General features: G+C 37.9%; 1 protein-coding gene across 6 annotated transcripts in view; it reads left to right on the top strand.

Moving 5' to 3' along the window:
* The window catches only part of Usp37 (ubiquitin specific peptidase 37), a 66,716-nt gene that overhangs the window by 34,333 nt on the left and 8,339 nt on the right, over positions 1-24,044 (top strand). For 4 of the 6 annotated variants that reach the window (XM_041649730.1, XM_041649731.1, XM_041649729.1 and 1 more), the window contains exons 15-22: positions 335-452; positions 1,836-1,915; positions 9,431-9,595; positions 11,505-11,570; positions 15,186-15,327; positions 17,027-17,282; positions 18,393-18,559; positions 19,963-20,023. In XM_041649730.1, coding sequence (XP_041505664.1) covers positions 335-452; positions 1,836-1,915; positions 9,431-9,595; positions 11,505-11,570; positions 15,186-15,327; positions 17,027-17,282; positions 18,393-18,559; positions 19,963-20,023 — 1,055 coding nt within the window. The remainder of the gene's footprint in view (positions 1-334; positions 453-1,835; positions 1,916-9,430; positions 9,596-11,504; positions 11,571-15,185; positions 15,328-17,026; positions 17,283-18,392; positions 18,560-19,962; positions 20,024-24,044) is intronic. The other 2 variants (XM_041649732.1, XM_041649733.1) reach the window with 2 other exon arrangements.

Here is a 24,044-nt window from a genome sequence, read left to right as displayed (position 1 = left end):
AGAGCACTGACTGCTCTCTTCTCGAGGTCCTGAGTTCATTCCCCAGCAACCACATGGTAGCTCACAACCATCTATAATGAGATCTGGTGCCCTCTTCTGGCATGCAGGCATACCTGCAAGCAGAACACTGTATATAATTTATAAATCTTTTTAAAAAAAGATTGTATTATGCTATTCATGTATATTGGACCTTAAGCTCTATAGGGGAAGAAGGTATCAAGTATAGTTTTCTTTATGTATGGATTTTTATTTGTATGTATGTAAATATGTACATATTTATAGGTATGTATTTTTATAGTCCCAATTTTACACTAATCTCATCTCATCCTTACAGGTGTGGAGAGATTATTCCCAAAAGAGAACAGTTTAATGATCTCTCCATTGACCTTCCTCGGAGGAAAAAACCTCTCCCTCCTCGTTCAATTCAAGATTCTCTTGATCTTTTCTTTAGGGTAATATCTTTGATATATTCATATAACTCAGTTTTATATTTATAAGTAATTATGTTTTCTTTAAGGCAGAGTTTGACTAAATTATTTGCAAAGAAAACTAGTGAAAGTATTTATAAATAATGATAAACTTGGTTAAAGCTGCTAAAGAAGAAAACTGGCTTTCTAAATAGATTGAATGTTTAGCTAAATGCTGCTTGTTTTAAGGAACCTTAAAGGCTGTTTCTTGTTGGGCACTGGTGGCGCATACCTTTAATCCCAGCATTTGGGAGGCAGAGTCAGGAGGATTTTTGTGAGTTCAAGACCAGCCTGGTCTACAGAGCAAGTTCCAGGACAGACTCCAAAACTGCAGAGAAACCCTGTCTCAAAACACACACACACACAAAAGCTGTTTTACTTGTAAACAAATATGAATGCAAAGCATTTGAAATGATCTTTTCTCAAATTTGGCAACATGAATTAAATTTGGAGATACAATGAGTTGTTATGAGAGCTGAGGAATGAAAATATACTCTTTTCTTAGGTTGTGTGTCCTAGTAGGAACAAGAAGGGAAAATCAGGTGTGTGTGTCTGGGGGAGAGATTGAGAAAGTTTCTGGGGACATAGTCAGACTTATTGTGTGACCTTAGAACTGGTGGGAATTTGCTAAGATTCTTCTTTATCTGTATTGATGATCCTTTTTTTGTTGTAGCAAATTGGCAGGGTTTTCTTCCTATAGTTTAATAAAAATTCTGTTCTTTAAATGATGACTGTTGAGTTTCCTCAGCAGATGGCTACTCTGTCTCTCTGTTGTTTACTCATTCTCTACTATTCCTGTTATTATTGTCACTGAAGATTTTCTTGTGTATCTTTATCCCCCCTTTTAAGGATTTCTTGTTTCAGTTTTCTCTAGGTAATGATATCCACCCCAAACTTTGGTCCTTTTAGAGCAGTTGTTCTTAGTGGGCTGTCACCAGAAGATTGAGTTCCATTGTAAGAAAGGGGTAGAGTTACACCTAACAGACCAGGAACTCCGCCTAACCTGAAGGTGATCTTATCTCTGCTATAGCCAACTGTTAAAATCTGGATATACTCTTGGCAGCCATTCTTGTGTATCCTATGGGGAAAAATTAAGATCTTCTTCATTAGAGTCTAGTTACTATCATAAATTGAGATGTTTCCTTGGTAAAGAAGGAATTAGGAATTCTGAAAATAGGAGACATGATATCATAAATAAGTATTTTAAAGATTAGGTCTAAATTTGGTATTCTTTGGCTCCACGCACAGCATTTAAAACTGGTTCAGAGTTGTCATTCCCCTGAACTAGTGAGACTAAAGATTGTTTGCATTTAGTGGATTAATGCCAATTCAATTTCATCCTTATTTTTCTCTCTTATCTTTTTATAGGCAGAAGAGCTTGAGTATTCTTGTGAAAAGTGTGGTGGAAAGTATGCTCTTGTCCGACACAAATTTAACAGGCTTCCCAGGTAAATTTGTTGCCTTTTTAGAAAGTGTATATCTCTAATTCACTGGGAATATAGTTTGGGAATATACATTGTTTACCTACTATGTACAGAGCTTTAGCTTTGATCCCTAAACTCAATAAACAAGCAGACAAACTTAACACTATGAATTCATAAGGATCTTGAAAGCTTGTGGATAAAAGGAAGATGGACTAGAGAGACAGCTCAGTAGTTAGGAGCATTATCTACTTACTCTTGCAAAGGACCTGATTCATTTTCCAACACCCATTTGGTGGCTTACAATCATCTATAACTTTACTTTCAAGGGAATCAATGCCTACATATACATGCAGGCAAAACACCCATACCTATAAAAGTTTTCTTTGGTAATATTGTAACAGTTGTATAGTTTGAGGATCCCTTCTGAAATACTTGAGCCAGAAGCTTCTTGTATTTTGTCATACTTACATATGCATCATGAGATTCAGGATTTGAGTGTGTGCAGGTCTAAGCACTAATGTTTATTCATATGTACATTATGCATAGCCTAAAGAAAATTTTATATAGTATTTTCAGTGTCCCTGCTTTTTTTGTTTTGTTTTTCGAGACAGCGTTGCTCTGTGTAACAGGCCTGCTGTCCTGGATTTCACTCTGTTGACCAGATCCTCCTGCCTCTGCCTGGTGTTAAAGATGTGCACCGCCACTGCCTTTTTTCATGTAAAATAGGTATAGAATTTCTCACTGTAGCATTATTTAAGTTCTCTAAATTTCAGATTTGGGAGCCTATTCGATTTTGAATTTTTGCATTAGGGATGTCATTTGTTTTTGCTATAGTCTCCTTCCTTCTCTTATCCATCAAGAAAAAAGTGCCACAGACACAGTATGGACATAGGAGAAGCAACTTACTACATTTGGCACATTCCTTTTTCAAAGGATCTTAAAAAGTCATTAGATTTCCTATAATCATAGAAGAATTTTCTGCCTTGGATAAAATCAGTTTGCATTGTGTTAGTACTGTACATAAGATGAAGCTAGGTGCAGAAATTATGATGTGGTTACAAGATACCTTTTAGTGCTTCCCAGGATTAGCGCTCTCTGCCACAAACCAGATGATTATTAGCATTAACTATTTACGTGGCACTCTGCCTGTACCAGAGAACTTTAGTTTCTTTTATTAGCTTCAAAGTTTCTGTAAATGTATCCTTTCTGGAATCTAGGCTCCAGGGAAAAGTTCTTTTGCATTCTGTAATCCATTCCTTTCTAGAAAATGAGTTTTCAGAGAAATTACTTTTTAAGTCATAGCAGTATTATCATTTTTTGTGTTTTTAAAAGATTATATTTATTAATGTTATGAGGCAATAAGAAGGGAAGAAGAAATTTGAAGATAACATTTAGATTAGTCACTAACTTTATGAAGTTCAAAATACTGAGGTGGTTCTGGAGATCTGGAGAGATTGCTCAGCAGAGTACTGGCTGTTTTTCTAGATGGTCTGGGTTCAATCCCAGCACCTACTTTTGTGTGTGGTGTTTTTTTTTGTTTGTTTGTTTTTTTGTTTTTTTTTTTTTTTTTTTTTTTTTTTGAGATAGAGTTTCTCTACATACTTCTTCCTGTCCTGGGACTCGTTGTATGTATACCAGGATACCCTTGAACTTACAAAATTCTGCCTGCCTCTGAGTTTAAAAAGCATGGGCTACCATACTCAGCCCACATGGTGACTTAAAACTGTCTGTAGCTCCATTCTCAGAAGATCTGATTTTTTTTCCTATTTTTCCCTTTCTGAAGTTATATAATTTTTTAATTTAACTTTTTAAAGTTTATTTTACATACAGACCATAGTTTCCCCTTCCTCCTCTCCTCCTGTCCCCTCCTTCCACATCTGATCCCATACCCCCATTTTCTCCCCCTTCATTCATGAAAGGGCAGGCCTCCCATGGGAGTCAACAACTGATTCCTCCTGCACCATGCGCACAGAACATAACATGTAGAGAAAACATGCATGCACATAAAATAAAAAAATTTCAAATAGTGTAAATAAAATATTAAGTAAAAGAGATCTATTTCCCTCCAGTACTGTACTTGTATTAAGTGTCAGTTTGTTCTAAACTTGTTATATGAAATAGATTCCTCTGAATCTTAAATACTAATTATTAGTCCTCCAAGCCACTGTCTTCTTTTGCCCTGTATATTTTGGAACTCACTGTGTAGCCCAGGCTGACTTTCAATTTGCAGTAATCTTTTGGCTTTTATCTCCTAAGTACTGGGATTACAGCTGTGCACCACTAGGTCTTATTCTCCATCTGTTTTATATTTTGGATATTTCTAGTACTGGAATTGAAAGCAGGACCTCTCACAAGCCAGTCAAGCACTATGCCACCAGGCCACTTCTCAGCCCTCTGCTTTTCTCATTGAAAGGACTAACACCTTTATCAAGACTTACTTTTTTATTCTGCCTCAACTGGATCAGTATATCCTTTTACATTGTAAATTAGGAGGCCACGAGTTGAAAAAAAAATTCTTGGTGCTGGAGGCCTATCCCAGGGTTTCGTGCATGTAAGGCAAATATTCTACCATGAGCTATAGCCAAAGACGTTTTTAAGTTTTTGTAGGGTCTTCCTAAGTCACTCAGATGGACCTTGAACTCATAATTCTGCTTCAGCCTTCTGAGTTCTAGGATTAGAGTCCTATCCCACATGAAGAGAAATATAATCAGTAATTTCAACTTGCAAATTTTTTGAGTTTGTGGCTTCTGTGATAGAGGCCTGTGCAGAATGAACACACAGAGTTTTCTAAGGCGAGACAGTTTTTTGCCAAACTGAAGCTTAAATCTGATTAAATTTTTGAGTTTCAAATTTAGAAATTCTTATGGGTTATGAAATGTACTTAATCTATAAGGCAGAAGTTAGATGAAATTAGATGACAATTAGCTTACAGTAGTAATAATAACAAAAAGGAACAAGAAGAGCTACATGTCTGTTGAAGGAAGCTACGGGCCTGCGTTTCTGCCACCCAGCTCCCAGCCCCCTGGCTAGCTTATGCCCCAGAATAACAACACACAAACTGTATTCATTTAAACACTGCCTGGCCCATTAGCTCTAGCTTCTTACTGCCTAATTCTTACATCTTGATTACCCATTTCTATTAATGTGTGCAGCACCCCAAGGTGCGCTTACCAGGAAGATTCTAGCCTACGTCCATCCTGGGTCGGAGCTTCAACGCGTCTGCATGGGAGAGGGGAGCATGGCATGTGAGCTTACTTCCTCTTCCTCCCTGCATTCTGTTCTTTTTACTCCACCCACCTATGTTCTAACCTATCAGGGCCAACCAGTTTCTTTATTAATTAACCAATGACCTTCCTCCATCATTTCCCCTTTTTCTGTTAAAACAAAAAAAAGGAAGGCTTTAACTTTAACATAGCAAAATTACATATACCAAAACAGTTATCAAGTAAAAATTACAATATTTACATCTATTTTATCTTTATCATAACTAAGGAAAACTATAACTAACTATTCTTCAACTCCATCAAAGACTCCAGAAAGATACAATATTATCTAAGCAAACAAGAAATAAGCAACTTTCAAACTCTAGAAATGACAGAGACATCTCGCTGCCTTGTCAGTCACCCAAAGTTTCTCTGTACTGTTGGGGCATCCATCTTCAGCCTACAGGCCCATAGTGTCCAGAGACATTTCCATGAAGCAGGAAATTTCAAAGTCAGTTCAGTCACTATCTGTTGTGTCCTGCAGAATGTCTTGCAGACTCCTTCATGAATCAGGAACCCCGAAAGATCATCTCACCTTTAGGCAAGTTCAGTAGTCCTCTCTCTGGGGGTTCTCTGTGTCCAGTTTATGCAATAGTCCAGGCTAGAGCAGTTTCTTGCCCAAATGGCTATCAAACTCCATAAGGATCCTCTTTGATACCCATCTTCTTCTTGAAGTAGATTGGTGTTTCCAGGAGCAGACATGTCTCATTGTCATGAAAAACCCTAAGTTATTAAAACATTAAATAGCATATTCCATAGTCTTTGAAAGATATGAAGAATGCCGATCTAACTGAAATATATATCTATATATCTAGAAAATCTAACTAACATGACTACAAACTTGACTATTATTAATGATTATCCATTAACAACCTATATACATTACATTTTTAAATGGACTACACAATCACAATACCTTAATCAAGATCAGAAACACATATACATATAACAAAATTGACCTTAAATTTAAATCACTAAAGCAAAATCCTTATCAATGTAAATTATTCACATCTATATCATATCCCCCTTTAAAGTAAAAGAACATTTATAAACAATATTTGGGAACATGGGCGCAGTTATTTCTCTCCAAACTGCTTCATGCTGAATGGGGGCGCTGTTATTTAGGTCTTTATGGTATAACCTGTGTGCCAGATTCATCTCAGTCAGCAGTTGAGTGAAGTAATTTTCTGAAGGTGTTCACAGCAACCTTTCAGGAGGGCGTGGTCTATCATACCATACTGGGATAGAAGTAATCCACAGGGTTTCATCCTCTGTGAAAACAAAAGAAGAAACTCCTTTCCAAAGCATCATGTCCTTAGATCCAAATTTTAAAGTCAAGGTATTTTCAAAATATCTGTCTTGGATTAGTTCAGCAGCATTTATAAACAAATAATCTTTTAGCAGCTGTTGCTTCTTCCTCACTATTAAAACTAATCAAAGAGAGCATAATAGCATACAGTATCAAAATTCTCTGTTTATTTTCCATCTTTGTGCGGCTTTATTTTAACTATTTTGTTTATTTTTACTTTTATTTTTTGAGAGGTTCTCTGTATTTCTTTGTCCTGGAATAACTCTGTAGACCAGGCTGCCCTTGAACTCTCAGAGATCCCTCTGTCTCTGCCTCCCAGGCCTTGGGATTAAAGGTGTGTCCTACCACACCCAACTACTCTCTTTCTTCCTTTTTTTTTTTACTTTAAGAATAACTTTTAGCCTGCATATATTTTTAACACACTGTAAATTATTTAAAGGTTTTCGTTTTTGTTTTGTTTTTGAATCTCTCTTTACTGTATCTCTCTCTTTTTATCTGACCACATGAGCCTTTAAGTTACTGAGCAATATGGGTAGGATTAAAGCCGTTGCTTTGCCGGCTACATCCAGCCCATTCCTTAGCTTTCAGCCTCATAGCTGAGGTACTGGCTGTAGCCATGTTTATTGTCACAAGTCTATGGCGTTTCAAGGTCCCTGCCAGCAAGCAAGCTTCAGCAATGTGCTTGCAAACCACACGAACTGCCTGCCTGAAAGATTCAGAGTTTGCCCTGGCAGGATGGCCCAGAAAGCCAGCATTTGAAAACAGCACAGCTTTTTTCTTACTATGGCTGAAAACCGAAAAGCATGCGTTCAGCTTTTCATCAACATCATTTAAGTGTTTCTTGGCAAAACCTCTTAAAAGAGGTGCAGGGTTTTGCAGCTAAAGGTGAGTCAGGAAGCCTCTCTTAGATGAGAGCGCTTGCTTGCCTCTAGCAAGCAGAGCAGACCCGAGAAATTGCTGCTACCACGTTGGGTGCCATTCTGTAGTAAGAGCTGTGGGCCTTTTCCCACAGCCCGGCTCCTGGCCGCCTGGCTAGCTTATACCCCGAAATAACAACACACAAACTGTATTCATTTAAACAGTGCCTGGCCCATTTCTATTAATGTGTGTAGCACCCCAAGGTGCGCTTACCGGGAAAATTCTAGCCTACGTCCATCCTGGGTGGGAGCTTCAACGCGTCTGCACGGGAGAGGGGAGCATGGCATCTGAACTCACTTCCTCTTCCTCCCAGCATTCTGTTCTATTTACTCCACCCATCTATGTTCTAACCTATCAGGGCCAAGCACTTTATTAATTAACCAATGACCTTCCTTCATCACATGTCTTTTTAGATTCAGACCAGAGTCAACATGCAAATGATTTACATAATGTTTTTGTTAGTGGGTAAAGTTTTCTGGTTTTCCTCTTAGTTTTCTCTAGAGAGAGTGCTTCTAAAATAAGAGAATTAGGGCCAGTAAAATGGCTCAAAGGATAAAGGTACTTGCGCCAAGCCATTGATTTGAGTTCAATTCCCCAGAACCCACTTGGTAGGAGACAAGTAGCTCACAGAGAGTCTGATTTCCACACGGATACCATGGCCCACATTCATATATAAACAAAGTAAATAAGTATATAAGTATAAAAGTAAATAAGAATAATCTCAGTGGCTAGAAAATTAGCTTCATTGAGAAAATGCTTGCCCAACGTTCAGGAAGCCTTAGTTTCAATCCCAGGTCCCACATAAAACCTGTCTTTGTGATGAGTGTCTGCTATCTCTTAGCACTTGAAAGGTTGAGGTGGGAGGACTGGAAGTTCAAGGTCATCCTTCGTTTGTAGCCAGCCTGGACTGGGAGAGACTCTAGCTCTAGAATAAATAAAAATAATTAATCTTGAAGTACCAGAGAGTTAATCATAGCACGTGGGAATTGAAACTTCCAGACAAGCCAGAGTTAAAGATTACTTGTTAATGTTCTATCCAAGACTGTAAAGGGGGGAGGGGGGCGCCTTAGATGGGAAGTAGCAAGGACTGGTAGGAGAGGAGGGTGGAGAAACTGATTGGTATGTAAAATAAATGGAAAGAAAGTTATTTTAAGAAAAAGGCTGGTGGAAGTGGTGTACGCCTTTAATCCCAGCACTTGGGGTACAGAGACAGGTGGATCTCTGAGTTCAAGGCCTGGTCTACAAGAGCTAAACAATAACAACAAAAAGATCCTATCCCCAAAAAGAAAAATCTTGAAATAATGTTGGTCACCATTATGCATAAGGGCTACTATATAATATTCAGTCTAATAGACGTTTTGCCATGTGATCATATATGACCTATTTTAAATATATAACACTCAAATAAATAATGTTAACCAAAAATCAATAGACACATCTAAAAATTTAGTTCTTTGGTCTATTGTGTGTTTATGGTGGGAGGGTTTCCTAGGAACATTAGATGTACTTTATCTAAACTTCATTCATCACTGGAACTAAGGTTTTCATTTGTATCTATCCACACCTTTGTACATGGCAAATATTTAGTATAAGTGTGTGGGCTTGGTTTGAGACAGTTTCTTTCTTTTTTTTTTAAGATAGATAGATTTATTTATTAATTATGTATCCAGTATTCTGCCTGCATGTATGCCTGCACACCAGAAGAGGGCACCAGTTCTTATTACAGATGGCTGTGAGCCACCATGTGGTAGCTGGGAATTGAACTCAGGACCTTTTGAAGAGCAGGCAATGCTCTTAACCACTGAGCCATCTCTCCAGCCCCTGAGACAGTTTCTTGTTATATAGCCTTAGCTAATCTGGAACTCTGTGTCTGATCAGGTTGGCTTTGAGTTTGTAGAAAACCGCCTACCTCTGCCTCACAGGTGCTAGGAGTAAAGGTGTTGTCACCACCACCCAGTGTGACCAGCTGTATCTCTCAATCAGATTCGACTTGGCTAGAGTGTACCTGTGTTCCATATGAATTAGCAGAGCCATTCTCTTGTTTTCCAGGGTCCTCATTCTTCATTTGAAACGGTACAGCTTCAATGTAGCTCTTTCACTTAACAACAAGATAGGACAGCAAGTCATTATTCCGAGATATCTGACCCTGTCATCTCATTGCACTGAAAATACAAAGCCACCTTTTACTCTCGGATGGAGTGCACATATGGCAATGTAAGAGACAATGCTTTTTACCTTTACTTTTGAAATGGGTTTTAATATTTCAGAGATTGGCCAAACTAGATAACAACTATCAGGAAAAATAATCAAAGGAGATTTAAATTCTGCATTATTTTGAAATTTTAGTATTAAACTTCTGTCGGATAGAAGTAACTAAAGAAAAATGCTTACACAAAATTCTTCCAAATTTAATAGATGCCTGTTATAATACAGTACTTTTTTGAAAGAGTGTTACTACTCTTTTAGAACAGAAAATAAAATAAAATAAAATAAAAGACCAATTGACATACTTAGGAAATGTGGTAATCTTAAGACTCACCTATGCCGGGCGGTGGTGGCGCACGCCTTTAATCCCAGCACTCGGGAGGCAGAGGCAGGTTGATCTCTGTGAGTTCGAGACCAGCCTGGTCTACAAGAGCTAGTTCCAGGACAGGCTCCAAAACCACAGAGAAACCCTGTCTCAAAAAACCAAAAAAACAAAAACAAAACAAACAAAAAAAAGACTCACCTGACAAAGTATTCATTTCTGTGTTCATCTCTAGATGTTCTACTCAGGATCTTAAATGGGGCTTGGGAATCAGTGTTCTTAACAAATGCCTCAGCGCTTTGGGATATGCAAATTTGAGAAATCAAATATTAAACTAGAGCTCCCCTCCCAAAAAGACTGATTGTTCTATAAGTAGGAATTATGCCCAATGTGAGTAACATCAGAGACTCCTAGAAATGTTTCAGAGAAAAAGAAGTCCCCTTTGCTTTAGATTTTGCATTGTCATCATGTATGCTGGAACCTTAGGCCTCCTGAATGCCATGCTCTTCTACATGCTTGTTCAAGTTGGAACCCTATGCTGTAGTTCTTTTTCATACTTGAACAGTAATTTGGTAGAATCATAAAGTCCTAAAGCTGTAGTAGTGAAACGAATTTTTGAAAAATTTCTCCAAATTCTTAATTTTACTAAGAGATTGATTTTACTGTTTAGTTACTAAAAAGGCCCGAGTCTTGTCAGGTATGGTAACACATGCTGGTAATTCCAGTCTAAAGCAGAAGGATGCTTCAAGAACTGTTTAGGCTTTGTAGAATGTTTGAGGCCACCCTGGGTTAAATAATAATGCTCTGTCTCCAAAAAGAACAAGGAAGGACAGTGTCTTGGCAAGAGTAGTATTAGAAAAAATAAACGAACATTTCCCAAAATTAATTGATGCAATTTATAAGATATATTTATCTTTGGATTTATATATTTGCATCAAGTAATATATATAAAATATATCATGTTTGCACTAATGTCCTCATGGGTTTACTAACAAAGCCTTTTGTGCCCTGAGAGTTTTTAGTGTTATGTAATTGTTTTGTTTTTATGTTTGTTTGTTTGTTTTTTCTGTTCTTATTTGAAGAGAATGTTTTTACTTGGTGTAAACTGCCTTCTACTGGTAGAGCTGTTAGTGCCTCTGACTGTATTTCTTATCTTTGTGACCACCGACCTTTAATGCAGCTGTCTGACTACATTTTAATGCAATTTTAGGCTTTACGACCTTGGAAAGTTTGACTTCTCTGTGGGAAAATAAGACTGCTGTAACCATTAAGTACGGTAGTATATACAGTGCTTGCCATCTAGGAGAGCTATTATTATTTTATTGCTCAAAAATAAATGAGATAGTTTCCCCCCAGGTTCTTGTCATGTGTGTTGCACTTGACTTCATTTGTAAAGCTGTTTATTTCAATTAGATCAAGGAGAGCCAGAGATGATAATTAATTTTTCCTCTGGGCTTTTATGGTTATTTTAAACTATTACTTGCTTTTCAAGAGGATATCAGAGACCTATAGTATAGAATAATTAACTTTACCAGTTAAATATCTACCTTTAATGATGCAATTGTATATATTACATATTCTCTAATTTTCTAATAGTTCTAGACCATTGAAAGCCTCTCAAATGGTGAATTCCTGCATCACCAGCCCTTCTACACCTTCAAAGTGAGTTCTGTTTCTTATGTACCCAAATTTTGTCTAAGGATTTGGTTCACCCTGATCTCTAAAATTGTCCGCTCCCCTTTTCTTTATCATTTATTTTGCATGCCAGTTGCTCAGTATCACTCACACTTAAATGTTTTGAGTCTGGCTTAGATATGATCCAGGGCTTTTTTTAGCAATCAAAAAAGGTTCCAGGATTATTTTGTTTTTAAATTTCTTAAAAGATCTTTGCTAATAGCATTATTCTCATCCTAAAACTTAAGAATTGACTCTAAGGTTTAAAGAGATTAAAAACAACTCCTGTCTAAAGCACCCTTCCTCACAGATAGGCACAGGACCCCACCTATTGTTGCTTGGTCTCCCTGACACTGACAGGAAGAATTCTGAAAGGAAACAAGAAACAAACAAGCACTGGAATGCAGCTATTTTGCAAATACTTGGCATTTTTTAAAGACCAAAAGTTTGAGAACGGAAACTCTCTCTTCTTTTCTTTCTCACTTTTCAAAATTGTACTTCATAAGAGGTCACTGGAATTTCTGATAGACCCATTTTTTAAAATTAGATCATTTAAATTGACTTAGTTGTCAGTTCACCTCAATATGCAAATGAAGCAAATTTGATGTCCCAAAGTCCTTTTAAGAAAAGCACAGGAGCCGGGCCATGGCGGCGCACGCCTTCAATCCCAACACTTGGGAGGCAGAGGCAGGCAGATCTCTGTGAGTTCGAGACCAGCCTGGTCTACAAGAGCTAGTTCTAGGACAGGCTCCAAAACCACAGAGAAACCCTGTATCGGAAAAAAAAAAAAAAAAAAGTAAAGAAAAGAAAGAAAGAAAAGAAAAGCACAGGGGCTGGAGAGATGACTCAGAGGATAAGAGCACTGCCTGATCTTCCAAAGGCCCTGAGTTCAATTCCCAGCACCCACATGGTGGCTCACAACCATCTGTAATGAGATCTGGTGCCCTCTTATGGCCCGCAGTCATACATGCAGGCAGAACACTGTATACACAATAAATAAATAAATTTAAACAAAGAAAAAAGAAAAAGAAAAGCACAGTTTTGTTCTTTAAGTGCTTGTTTGGAATTTTAGTATCTATAAGACAACATTTAGGAACTACTGTTTTCTTTTCCTCCTGTCATTATTTTTCGGTGCAATAAAACCAGATAATTAAAATGACTAGAAATCTGAGATGTATCAATATGAATCTTCTTGGCTGCTTAGAAAGTGAACAAGTGATGCATTTAAGGACAAACATTTTTCACTGCTACAGGCAGGCTGCCTTCTGTAAACATTGTCCTTTCTCATGGATATGCACAGATCACAGTGGGTCCAAGAAGCAAATTATTTCATTGTATATTATTGTACGTTGACATAGCCATTTTTTCTCTGCGGTCTAATGTGTTGAGAATTTGAAAGTTGGCTAATAAAAGGTGATTAGGGCCATAAAACCCATCATGCAGATCAGATTTAAAAGAGGCTAAATTCTAAACTGGGTACCATTGGTTCCTCTATAATATTCTTTGTTACATTTGACCGTGGTTAAACATAGCTAGGTATCACCCCTTTAACAAAGTATGTACCTGATAAAAAATAGTTGAGGTTTGCTTGATGAGTATGAAATCAAAAATTAAGAATCAAGAAAGTTAGTTAAAGCTGGGTGTGGTGGCATACATCTTTAGTGAGATAAAGGCAGGAGGCTCAGGAATTGAATACCATCCATCTTCATAAATAGCAAGTTTGAGGCCAGCCTGGGCTATATGAGATGACCCCAAAACCATTGGTGGGGAACTGATTTGGCGATTTTTAAGTTACCCTGGAAACCCTATAAACTCGTTATAGGCAGCTATTCAAGTGTCTGGGCTTGGTATCTTGCTTGGCATCCAATCCTCTTTTCAGGTGTGTTCAGTCTTCGCACTGGTCTCTCGCCTCTTTGTCTTTGTTTCTATGCTATCCTCTTGATTTTCGTTGCACTCTTTTTCTTCTTGCCATGCGTACTTATTTACAGTTTTCACATTTAAATCACTTACATTTTTCAGATTTTTTTACTATTACATATGATTTTATTTTAACATCCATCAAAGGAAGTTCTTGTTCTTTAATCTTTGCTACTTCCTCCTTTAATGTGGTAGCACTTTATCTATATCACTAAATAATATTGTTTCACATAGATAAATTTTAATACAACTAAAGCTTGCCTTTTAAAGCATTTATCTCTTAAAATTTTAACCATATTAGATGAAAGTTTTCTAAAATATGTTAATGCTATTCTCTTTTATTTAATTTGGTTTTTGACGTTGTTTTCTCTTTGTAGCTTTAACTGTCCTGGAACTTGCTCTGTATACCAGGCTGGCCTCAAACTCAGCTCCACATGTCTGCCTCCCAAGTGCTGATATTAAAGGCATGTGTCACCATGCTCAGTATGTAATGCTATTCTTATACACTTTGAGACAGTTAAATATTTCTTAATGATTTAAAATTTGCATTATGGGACTGGAAAGATGGCTCAGTGGTTAAAAGTACTTGTTGCTCTTCCAGAGCATTGAAGTTCAGATCCCTGCACCCATGTCCGATGACTTTCAACCGGGATCTAATCCTCTTCTCAAGGCCTCGGCGCTTACATACATGTGGCATACCCAGACACATGTACATACATATGTGTACAAAGGAAAGTGAATCCACAGTCTAACTATCAGTACTGCATTGGGTTTTGCTTGTTTGTAGCTTTGTGTTTTGTTTTCAGGTAAAATCTTGTTATATAATTCAGTCTGGTCACAAATCTGCAGTTTTATTGCCTCAGCCTCCCTAGTGCTGCCAGTACAAATGTATCATGCCAGCTTCACTGTTTTTGAATATTGGTATTATTTGCCTTACATTAAACAACTTTTAGTTCTTTCTTTTTCTCCCTTCTTTGTGATTATCCTCCCTCATTTCATAGCTCTCATCTCTCATGAAATTGCTATATTGAAAATACATCATGTCCTATTATTGTGTTGGGATTTAGAACTGCCTTCTCAGATTTTTTTTTCCCCCTTAATTTGGAATGTCCCTTCTGGAAGGTAGAGAGGTTGCCAGAAGTCTGACCTCGAAATAATAAAATAAGTGGATTGTTGTTGTCAGTTTTAAAGTGCATAGATCATAATTTAAAAGGTCAAAAATTAGCCCTCATGTACTTTTGTCAAAAATAGTGATTTGTAGCCAGAAATGGTAATGCATGCCTTTAATCCCAGCACTTGAATCTCTGTGAGTTCGAGGGCAGCCAGGGCTATGTAGAAAGACTCTGTCTCCAAAAAACACCACTATCACCACCTGATTAGCAAACTGATTAATTACTTGCTATACCTTCATGGACTCAATAGAATACTTGCTTTATAAAGTAGAAACAAACTACATTTGGAATTAGTCATTTTAAAAAAAGGCACAAAGTTTATTGGTAATACACAATAGCCAAGCATTTTCAAACCATGACTTTTTAGGAGATCATTAAAAGTAATGCTTAAGTATACTTCTTTTGGTCCATATTTTCCCTCTGTTAAATAATTTCCCATAATGGAAAAGCTTTTTGGTGTTTATACATCAAAAATAAGCAAATTAAATAGACTTTTTTTTATATATAATTACAGGAAATTCACCTTCAAATCCAAAAGCTCCTTCACTTCATGCCTTGATTCTGACAGTGAGGATGAAGTAAAGCGCTCTGTGGCCCTCACCCGGAGGCTTTGTGATATGTCAGGCAACGAACAGCAGCAGGAAGATGTGGAAAAAGTAAGTAACGGTTCATCAGAATATCTGACAGTATTCTGTTTTAGTTTAGCTGTCCAAACAAATGCTTCAGCAAATTAAAGAAATTCACAACATAGATCTCAAAATTAATGTCTCTGTTTGAGACACTGGTTTTAGAGAGTGCTTTTTCTAGATAAACAAAGAAAAAAACAAAACCCAATGGTCTTGTCCGAGCAGAATGGTATAGGTTTATTGTCCCAGCACAGAAGAAACTGAGGCAGAATTCTAGGTTCAAGGCCAACCTGGTCTACATAACAAGACACTGTCTCCAAAAAAAGTAGTCTTTTTAAAAAAGAAATGAGTGTTACTGGGGAGTTGGCCTAGTGATGAAGTGCTTGGCTGGCATGTGTGAGGTTCTGGCTTCAACCCCCAGTTCCTCATGTGAGGGTGGGGTGACACCAGAGCTACTTACACATTCTAAGTTTCAGCTCTTTGCTTATGGGATAGCTATTGTTTATAGGAGAAAATCATAGTATTTTATATCAGCAGAACAAGTGGGTAATTTCAGTTGTTAAAATGACAGTGATGAAGACACAGCTACATCTTTTACAATCCTCAATAATTAATACTTCAAAAAAAGTAAGCTTTTCGAGATGTTTGCATCATTCTATAGAGCTATAGCAGTTACTTGTGTTCTGAGTTGTCTCATCTTACAGTAAAGCTGAAGGAAGTTTGTGGTTGCTCCCCGTAAATATGAAAAGGAAGCCGGAATTCTCCTAGAATAAAAGTTACTCAGAAAATATATTTTTACTTACAGAATCTGTGTGACCTTTATTTTTCTCATTTAAGACTAGACAACATTGCTAGATGATGTATGCCTTTAATCCCAGTACTCAGGAGACAGAAGCTGGCAGATGTCTGTGAATCTGGTCACATGGTAGCCTAGTTCCAGTACCAGGAAGGTCCAGTATACTAAGTTCCAGGCAAGTCAGAGCTGTATAATCATACTTTGCCTCGGTTTAAAAAAAATAAAGACTGGCCAGCATTTAAAATCGAATATGAACAAAATGTATATAGTATACTTGATATATATCTGAACCAAAATTCTTAAGACTTATTATTGCTGACTAATCTTTTTTTTTTTTTTTTTAAGACAGAATCTCATGTTATAGTCCAGGCTGGCCTAGAACTTACAGCAGTTTTCTTGCCTCTGCCTACTAACTACTAGAGTTACAAGCATGCACCACCATACCCATTGGCTTACTGTTTTGAGTAATTTACTTTAGCAGTGTTTATCTTCCAAATTTTTATAGAGGGTATGCTTTGTACCTGTCATAATCAAGAAACACTGTTAGGCTTAGAATTGTAGCTCAGTTGATAAAATGCTTGCCTAGCATGCAAAATCTGTGGATGTGAGTGCCAGCACAAAATAAGCCAGGTGTGGTAACACACAAATTTAATTCCACATTCATATTTTTTAATTATGTGGAAGTGGGGGTTTGTTCTTGAAAGCCAGAGAGAGCCAGGCTTGGGAACTGAGAACAGAACTTGATCCACTGCAAGAATATTATGTGCTCCTGACTGCTGAGCCATCTTCCAGCCTCCAAATTCCCATTTTAAACTCTGGGGTATATTAGATAAAGTGTTCAACATTAGCTGTATTAATTGACATCCATATTGGTAGACATTAGCTATATTAATAGATACTTTGGCTTCTTGTAAAATCAGTTCTCTTCTTCAGGATTCAAAATTGTGCAGATTAGAACCTGGGAAGTCCGAATTGGAGAACTCGGGATTTGACAGAATGAGTGAGGAAGAGGTGCTGGCCGCTGTGTTAGAGATAAGTAGGAGAGAATCTTTGCCTGTGCTCTGCCATGAGGATGACGATAAGCCAACCAGCAGCCCCGACACTGGATTCGCAGAAGATGATGTTCAAGAAATGCCTGAAAATCCAGATGCTATGGAGGCTGAGAAACCCAAAACCGTCGCTGAGCCAGGTAGGTTTCATCAAGATAAGTGTCTGTTATACAAAATGTTGTTCTAGAGCCTTTATTGATATGTGTCTTCTAAATAGTACAAGCCTTCAGGTTTGTAAATGGAAGTCATAGCAGGATGTCACAAGATTGTTTACTAGATTGTAGAGTCAGAGCCTCTTCAATTTTGAATTATTTTATATGCAAGTAAAATAATAATTAGGTTGTCCTCAATTTAACAAGAAACTAAAATCTGATGGGGTTCTTTATCCCTCTTAGTGCAAGTATCCTTTATGTATCCCCTGTTGTTATTGGTCACTGTTTAATAAATATCACTTGTTCATATTAACCCTTTGTTTTCAGAACTATTACTGTGGATCAGTGCTTCTAAATCAAGGTCTTTCTCCCCTGCCCTGGAATATTGGACAATGTCTTTCATTTTTGGTTGTCAGAAGTAGAGAGAAGTGGGGTTAAGGATTTAGCTCAGTGACAGCAAACACAAGACCCTGGGTTCAGTCCTCAACTGGGGGACAGGGACGACAAAAACTAAGGTAACAAGTAGAAAGAGCTACAGACTTCTGGCATCAGCACTCCCATGTTTATAATTGAGGGGATCTTTAATTCCTGTCAGGTGACTCAGTTAAAGCTCTCCTATCCCTGGTAGAGTCTGCAGATCCTGCTAAAATTCACAGCATACACTCTTCTCCATTTCTCCCTCCCCAAAGACCTTACTTGTATCCCAGTCAAATTATTAATGGTGCTAAACCTGAGAAATCCCAGTATAGATGTGGGAAGATAAAATTGTTGGTCCCAAAAGGTTGTGAGCAAGGGCTGGGAGTCTTCCTTGTTTAGTAACAGGCATGCCTACCATGCACAGAGCCCTGAGTTTGATCCCCAGCACCTCATAAAACCACGCATGATGGTGCATACCAGTAATTCAAGCAAGGAGGTGGAAGTGGAAGGTCGGGGTCAAGGTCATCCTCAGCTACTTAGCAAGTTCTAGGCCTTAGACCCTAAACCTAAAGTGTTAGGCAAGAGCAGGGCAAATTACTCTCTCAACAGTAGGTGCCAATAGAGTTTCCAAAAATTCAGGTGTTTTTTTTTTTTTCCCAAAATAATATTCTGCTTCTTTAGAGCCTGCTAGTTTTTCTGAGATAACAAAAGACTGTGACGAGAATAAAGAAAACAAAACTCCAGAAGGCTCTCAGGGAGAGGTTGATTGGCTCCAGCAGTATGACATGGAGCGTGAAAGAGAAGAGCAGGAACTGCAGCAAGCACTGGCTCAGAGCCTTCAAGAACAAGTAAGATACTCTGTCACTGCTTTCTCTGTTCTTCCAGACAGCAAGTCACAGTCACTGCTGTGTTAAGCATTTGCTGTGTGTCAGGCGTTGCTCCTGGCTGTTTATGTGAAGTTAGTTATTGAGGGGGAAAAAGAAAAACTGTTTCGGCTTGCTTTAGGCTTGAATGAACAGTTATAACTAGTAAATTTTTTATTATTAAAATATTATTAGTCATGCTGTATGCTGTAGTTGATTGCATGTTAAAGCAAAATGACATGTTAAAGGGTGTTCCATGTTAGCCTTATTCTGCAAGCTGTCAGCACATCCCTCAGCATGATTTTATGAAATATATCAAGGCAGTAAACTTGCTTGGTTATTGTCTTACAACATGTCTTCTATAAATTGTTTGATAACAAATTTCTCAGAAATATCTAAAATCTATCAGCTCATTGTATAGCAAGTCTGTACACAAGTGTTTGTTGTAGTACTGGGGATCAGACATAACATTGGCTACTCTAGGTTATATCCCTAGTTCTTAATTTTTACTTTAAAGATTTACTTTATTTTATGTGAGTGCACATTTTGTCTGCATGTATATGTGAACCATGTGAGTGTCTAATGCCCACAGAGGTCAGAAAACATCAGGTTTTCTGTGACTGGAAATTACAGATAGTTGTGAGCCAACATGTGGGTGCTAGGAATTGAAGCTGTGTTTCTGCAAGAGCAGAAAGTGCTCTTGACCACTGAGCCATCTCTCTGAACCCCCAATTTTTACTTTTTATTGGTTGGTTGGTTGGTTGGTTGGTTGGTTGGTTGGTTGGTTGGTTTTTTGAGACAGGGTTTCTCTGTGTAACAGCCCAGGCTGTCCTAGTTCTCACTTTGTAGACCAGGCTGGCCTTGAGCTCACAGAGATCCTCCTGCCTCTGCCTCCCAGGTGCTGAGATTAAAGGCAGGTGCCACCACCGCCAGGCTCGATTTTTACTTCTTTATATTAGTTTATTTGACCTGTTGTATCATCTAAGATACTTGACTTATAGGTGCTATTTTCATGGTTGTCTGATCTAAGATAATCCAGATCATGCTAATGAAAGTTTCATGAGACTGGAAATGTAGATCACCAGTAAAGCACTTGCCTAGCGTTGTGCGCGGTCCTGGTTCCATCCCTCACACTGAAAAACAAGCAAAAGTTAGTAAGACTCCCTAGAAGGAATGCTTGGGTTTGGTTTGTTTTTTTTTTTAAGAGGCCAGTTTTGGAAAAAAAAACAAGCTTCCACTCCACCTTCCTCATAGGTTGTAGTTCAAATCTCTGTAAAGCTAGAGAAAGCATGGTAAGCAAATGCTCCCAGAGAAATTTATTTTCCCTTAATCAGTTGTGTCTAAGGAGTACCCCTTTAAATACCTTAGTTTTATTCTTTTCTCTTTAGGAGGCTTGGGAACAGAAAGAAGATGATGACCTCAAAAGGGCTACAGAGTTAAGTCTTCAAGGTATGGAGATTATTTTAATTACATTTTTAAATGGAAAAGTATATTAATACATAGAAGACATTTTAAATTATTTTTTTTAGACAAAGTCTCATTTAGCCTAAGCTGTCTTTGGAACTCTCTCCGTAGCCAAGGATGGCATTGAACTCCTCCTGATCCTCTGCCTTCTGAAAGGTTACAGGTTTACAACACCAACTGGTTTATGCAATAGTGGGGATCACTTGCAAGGCCTTATGTGTGCTAAACACTCAGCTGAGCTATATCCCTAGCCCTAAAGTGTTTTAGCTTCTTTGTTTGTTTTAATATAGTAATAAATATGAACACCTCCCAGGTATAGAGTCTTAGAAGTTAGACATGTATCTCTTTTCTCTCTCAGAGAAAATCATTGTTATAATACTTCCTTTAGCTTTATTTTTGTTTATTTACTTTATACACTATATATTTTATATGTCATATTAATTTGCATGTGATATTATATTGTATATAATAAAATATGGTTATATGTTATACTATGTTTCTATTATATTAATATGAAATGAGTGTGTGTGTGTGTATTTTTATAACGGGGCTAAAGAGATAACTCAGTGATTAAGAGAACCAGTTGCGGGGGCTGGAGAGATGGCTCAGTGGTTAAGAGCATTGCCTGCTCTTCCAAAGGTCCTGAGTTCAATTCCCGGCAACCACATGGTGGCTCACAACCATCTGTAATGATTGTGAAAGAAGGTGCCCTCTTCTGGCCTGCAGGCATACAAGCAAAACAGAATAATGTATACCTAATAAATAAATAAATATTTAAAAAAAAAAGAGAGAACCAGTTGCTTTTCCAGAGATCCCAGGTTTGATTCCCAGCACCCATATAGTATCTTACAACCATCTGTTACTCCAGTTCCACAGAAAATAACGCCCCTTTTCACCTCCTTGGAATCAGGCATGCACATAGTATACATAAATACATGCAGGCAAAAGACCCATATAACAAGTAAAAAAAGTATATACTTATTTTTAAGTTATTTTATTATTGTCTGCATCTGTATCAGAATAATGTTTAATCTTTGTTTTAATCTAAAAACAGCAAGACAAAATACTTAATTAAAGATTTATAGTGCTATTTCTAAGATTTCTACAAAAATATATGGCTTCAATTTTCCAGTTGATTTTCTAACTGCTCATTCCCAGGAAGTCAGTTGACAGAGCCAGGAATGAGGACTTGGTTGCAGAAGATTCACACACAGGGGGTGGAGGGACAAACAAGGATAGTTCCGTGAGTAAGACTTGAGGGGCTGGAGAGATGGCTCAGCGGTTAAGAGCATTGCTTGCTCTTACAGTGGTCCTGAATTCAATTCCCAGCAACCACATGGTGGCTCACAACCATCTGTAATGAGGTCTGGTGCCCTCTTCTGGCCTGCAGATATACACATAGACAGAACATTGCATGCATAATACATAAATAAATTAATTTAAAAAAAAAAGACTTGAGTTTGGATCCCTGCACCCAAGTTAAAAAAAAAAAAATCTAAGCCTTCTCACACAAGTGCTTGTAATCCTAGTACCATCGGATGGGGAGGAGAGATGCAAACTGGACTTACAGCCTACCTCGAGTCGGTGAGGAAGACCTATCTCACGGGAATAAGGTGCAGAATGATAGAGTGGGATACATACACAGACATACAGCAGAATTAATATGTGAGCCAAGTTTACTGGACATTCACAGAGATTTGACTATCTCTTCAGCTGTATTTCTAAAATGCCTTTAGTTTTCCTCCTGTTCTTGGAAATAGAACATTTGGGTAGTATGAAGTGAGTGTTCCTGGCTGATCTGAAAAGCAGAATCCAGAAGAGAGAGTAAAAATTTTGCCAACACTATAGTTATGATAAAGGCATAGACAATAAGCTAGGTTTCTCAGGCATTCTCTCTTCAGGACAAGCTGGGTATGGGTATCCACACCTATAATCCCAGCCCTTGGGAGATGGAGCCAGGAAGATCCAAAATTGGGGGTTAATCATCAGTTCCATAGATAATTTGAGACTAGTCTGACCTATATGAAAACCTGTCTCAAGAAAATAAAAATAATACATTGATGATGTGATGGCTCTCTCAGGTTCCATTACCACAGTCTGCCGGCCTGCCTTCTAACCATGTACAGGTTCTGTGAGATCTCCCAGCTACCACCTTCTTCCCAAGTCTCCCTATCTATTTTCTTTTTTGAGAAAAAGTATCATATAGCAAAACCGGCCTTAAACTCTTAACTCTCCTGCCTCCCCATCCCAAATGCTGGAATTACAGGCATATAGCACCATAGCCTGTCTTTGAAGCTTTTGTTATCCAGGAGCCCACTCCTCACCTCTCTACGTCTGGGTGTCATCATTTCCTGTGCTGTCTGGAAGCTCTCCAGCCTTTTCTAACTCCAAACTTCTTCTGAGTTTTTGTTTCTGTCATGACTGTTTGACTGTCAAGAGATGTTTTGTGCTCTTTTATGCCTTATTTTCACTTGTTTCACTGAAGTACTCTCTGAACTGTGAGGCTGTACATACAGTTAATTGGCTTGATGGTTTCTCTCCTGAGTAGACTTGTTTGCTTTAGATCGGTATCTAATGTGTTTGGTCTGCTGTATAGTCCTTGTTAAAAGCTTGTTCATATATCTACTAATTATTACTGTTAGTTCATAACGAAAACAAGGAAGCTAAAGTGATGATTGGAACCTGTAAGCACATGAATAGGTCAAATTTAACCCAATTTTAAGTCTCACTCTAACCCAGACTAGCCTTGAGCTCACAGTTATCAACTTGCATCACTGTCCCAAGTGCTGGAATTACAGGTGTGAACCACGGCTGCAACTTTGAGCTCTCATGAGTATTAAAGTTCCTGAAGAATTTTAAATCTCTTACCTTTGTTCTAAAGAGTAGTAACAGAGCTGGCAGTGTGAGTCACTTGCATCATTCAGTATGCAACTAGCATCTGTCGTGAATGACCTCATCCATGCTTCATATCCCTTAAACTAGAGACTGTTTAGTCTCTTCAAAGAATAGAGGTCTAAAATTCTGTCACTGTGTAGCACTGTTTAGTTGGGGTAAATGGTATGGCTTTTTTTCCATTCTTGGGTGTTCCTGTCTTAAATATCCTTGAGCTATGATTTTTTAATTTGTCATAAACAAAGGACTATTTAGAGATAGCGGCTCATTATATAGCCCTGACTGGCCTGAAACTGTAGAACAGTTTGGCCTTGAACTCACAAAGCTCTGTCTTCCTCTGCCTCCTGAGTGCTGAAGTTAGAGGCCTGCCTAGTTTGCTCTCTTTTGTGGGGGATAAGTGATTTGGGTTATCTGTATGGTTATGTATTATTTTTCAGTTCATTATTTCTTATGGTTATATACCTTTAAGTGTGTATGAAAGTTTTGTTTTGCCCCCCTCTTTATATATATACACATACATACACACATATACATACATACACACACACTATGTGTGTGCCTGTGGAGTTCTGAGTTGCCATATGGGTGCTGGAAACTGAACCTGGGTCCTCTGCAAATGCTCTTGAAGACTGGACCATCTCTCCAGCCCCAAGATACCTTTATCATATAAATGTATTTCAAAAAAAAGTCTTGCTTGCTATACAAGCTTGAGAACCTGAGTTTAATTCCCAGCACCCACCTAAAAAGCAAGGTGTGGTGATACATACTTGTTTTGTTTAATATATTCTTAGTAATACTTTGATAATTTTATGCATTCATACAATGTATCTTCATCATATTCATATTCCAACTGTCCTCTTTATCCTTTCCAGATCTACCATGTCCCTACAGCACCCACCCCAACTGCATATTTTTCTATGTAACCATTAAAGTCCAAATTTCTACTTTTATATTACTGAGTGTAAGATCATCCACTAGAATATGATCAACGTACCAGAGACCATACTCTTAAAGAAAACTGACTCTCCCTCCCCAAGAAGTGTAGAATGAGCTGCGGGTCTGCGTTCCTGCCACCCAGCTCCCGGCCGCCTGGCTAGCTTATGCCCCAAAATAA

The sequence above is a fragment of the Microtus oregoni genome, unplaced genomic scaffold, assembly GCF_018167655.1.
Source record: "Microtus oregoni isolate MIOR12 unplaced genomic scaffold, Mior012 000004F_ref0000308, whole genome shotgun sequence".
Lineage (NCBI taxonomy): Eukaryota > Metazoa > Chordata > Mammalia > Rodentia > Cricetidae > Microtus > Microtus oregoni.
Note: the sequence above shows the minus strand (reverse complement) of the source record. Positions and strands in the feature narration are given on the sequence as shown.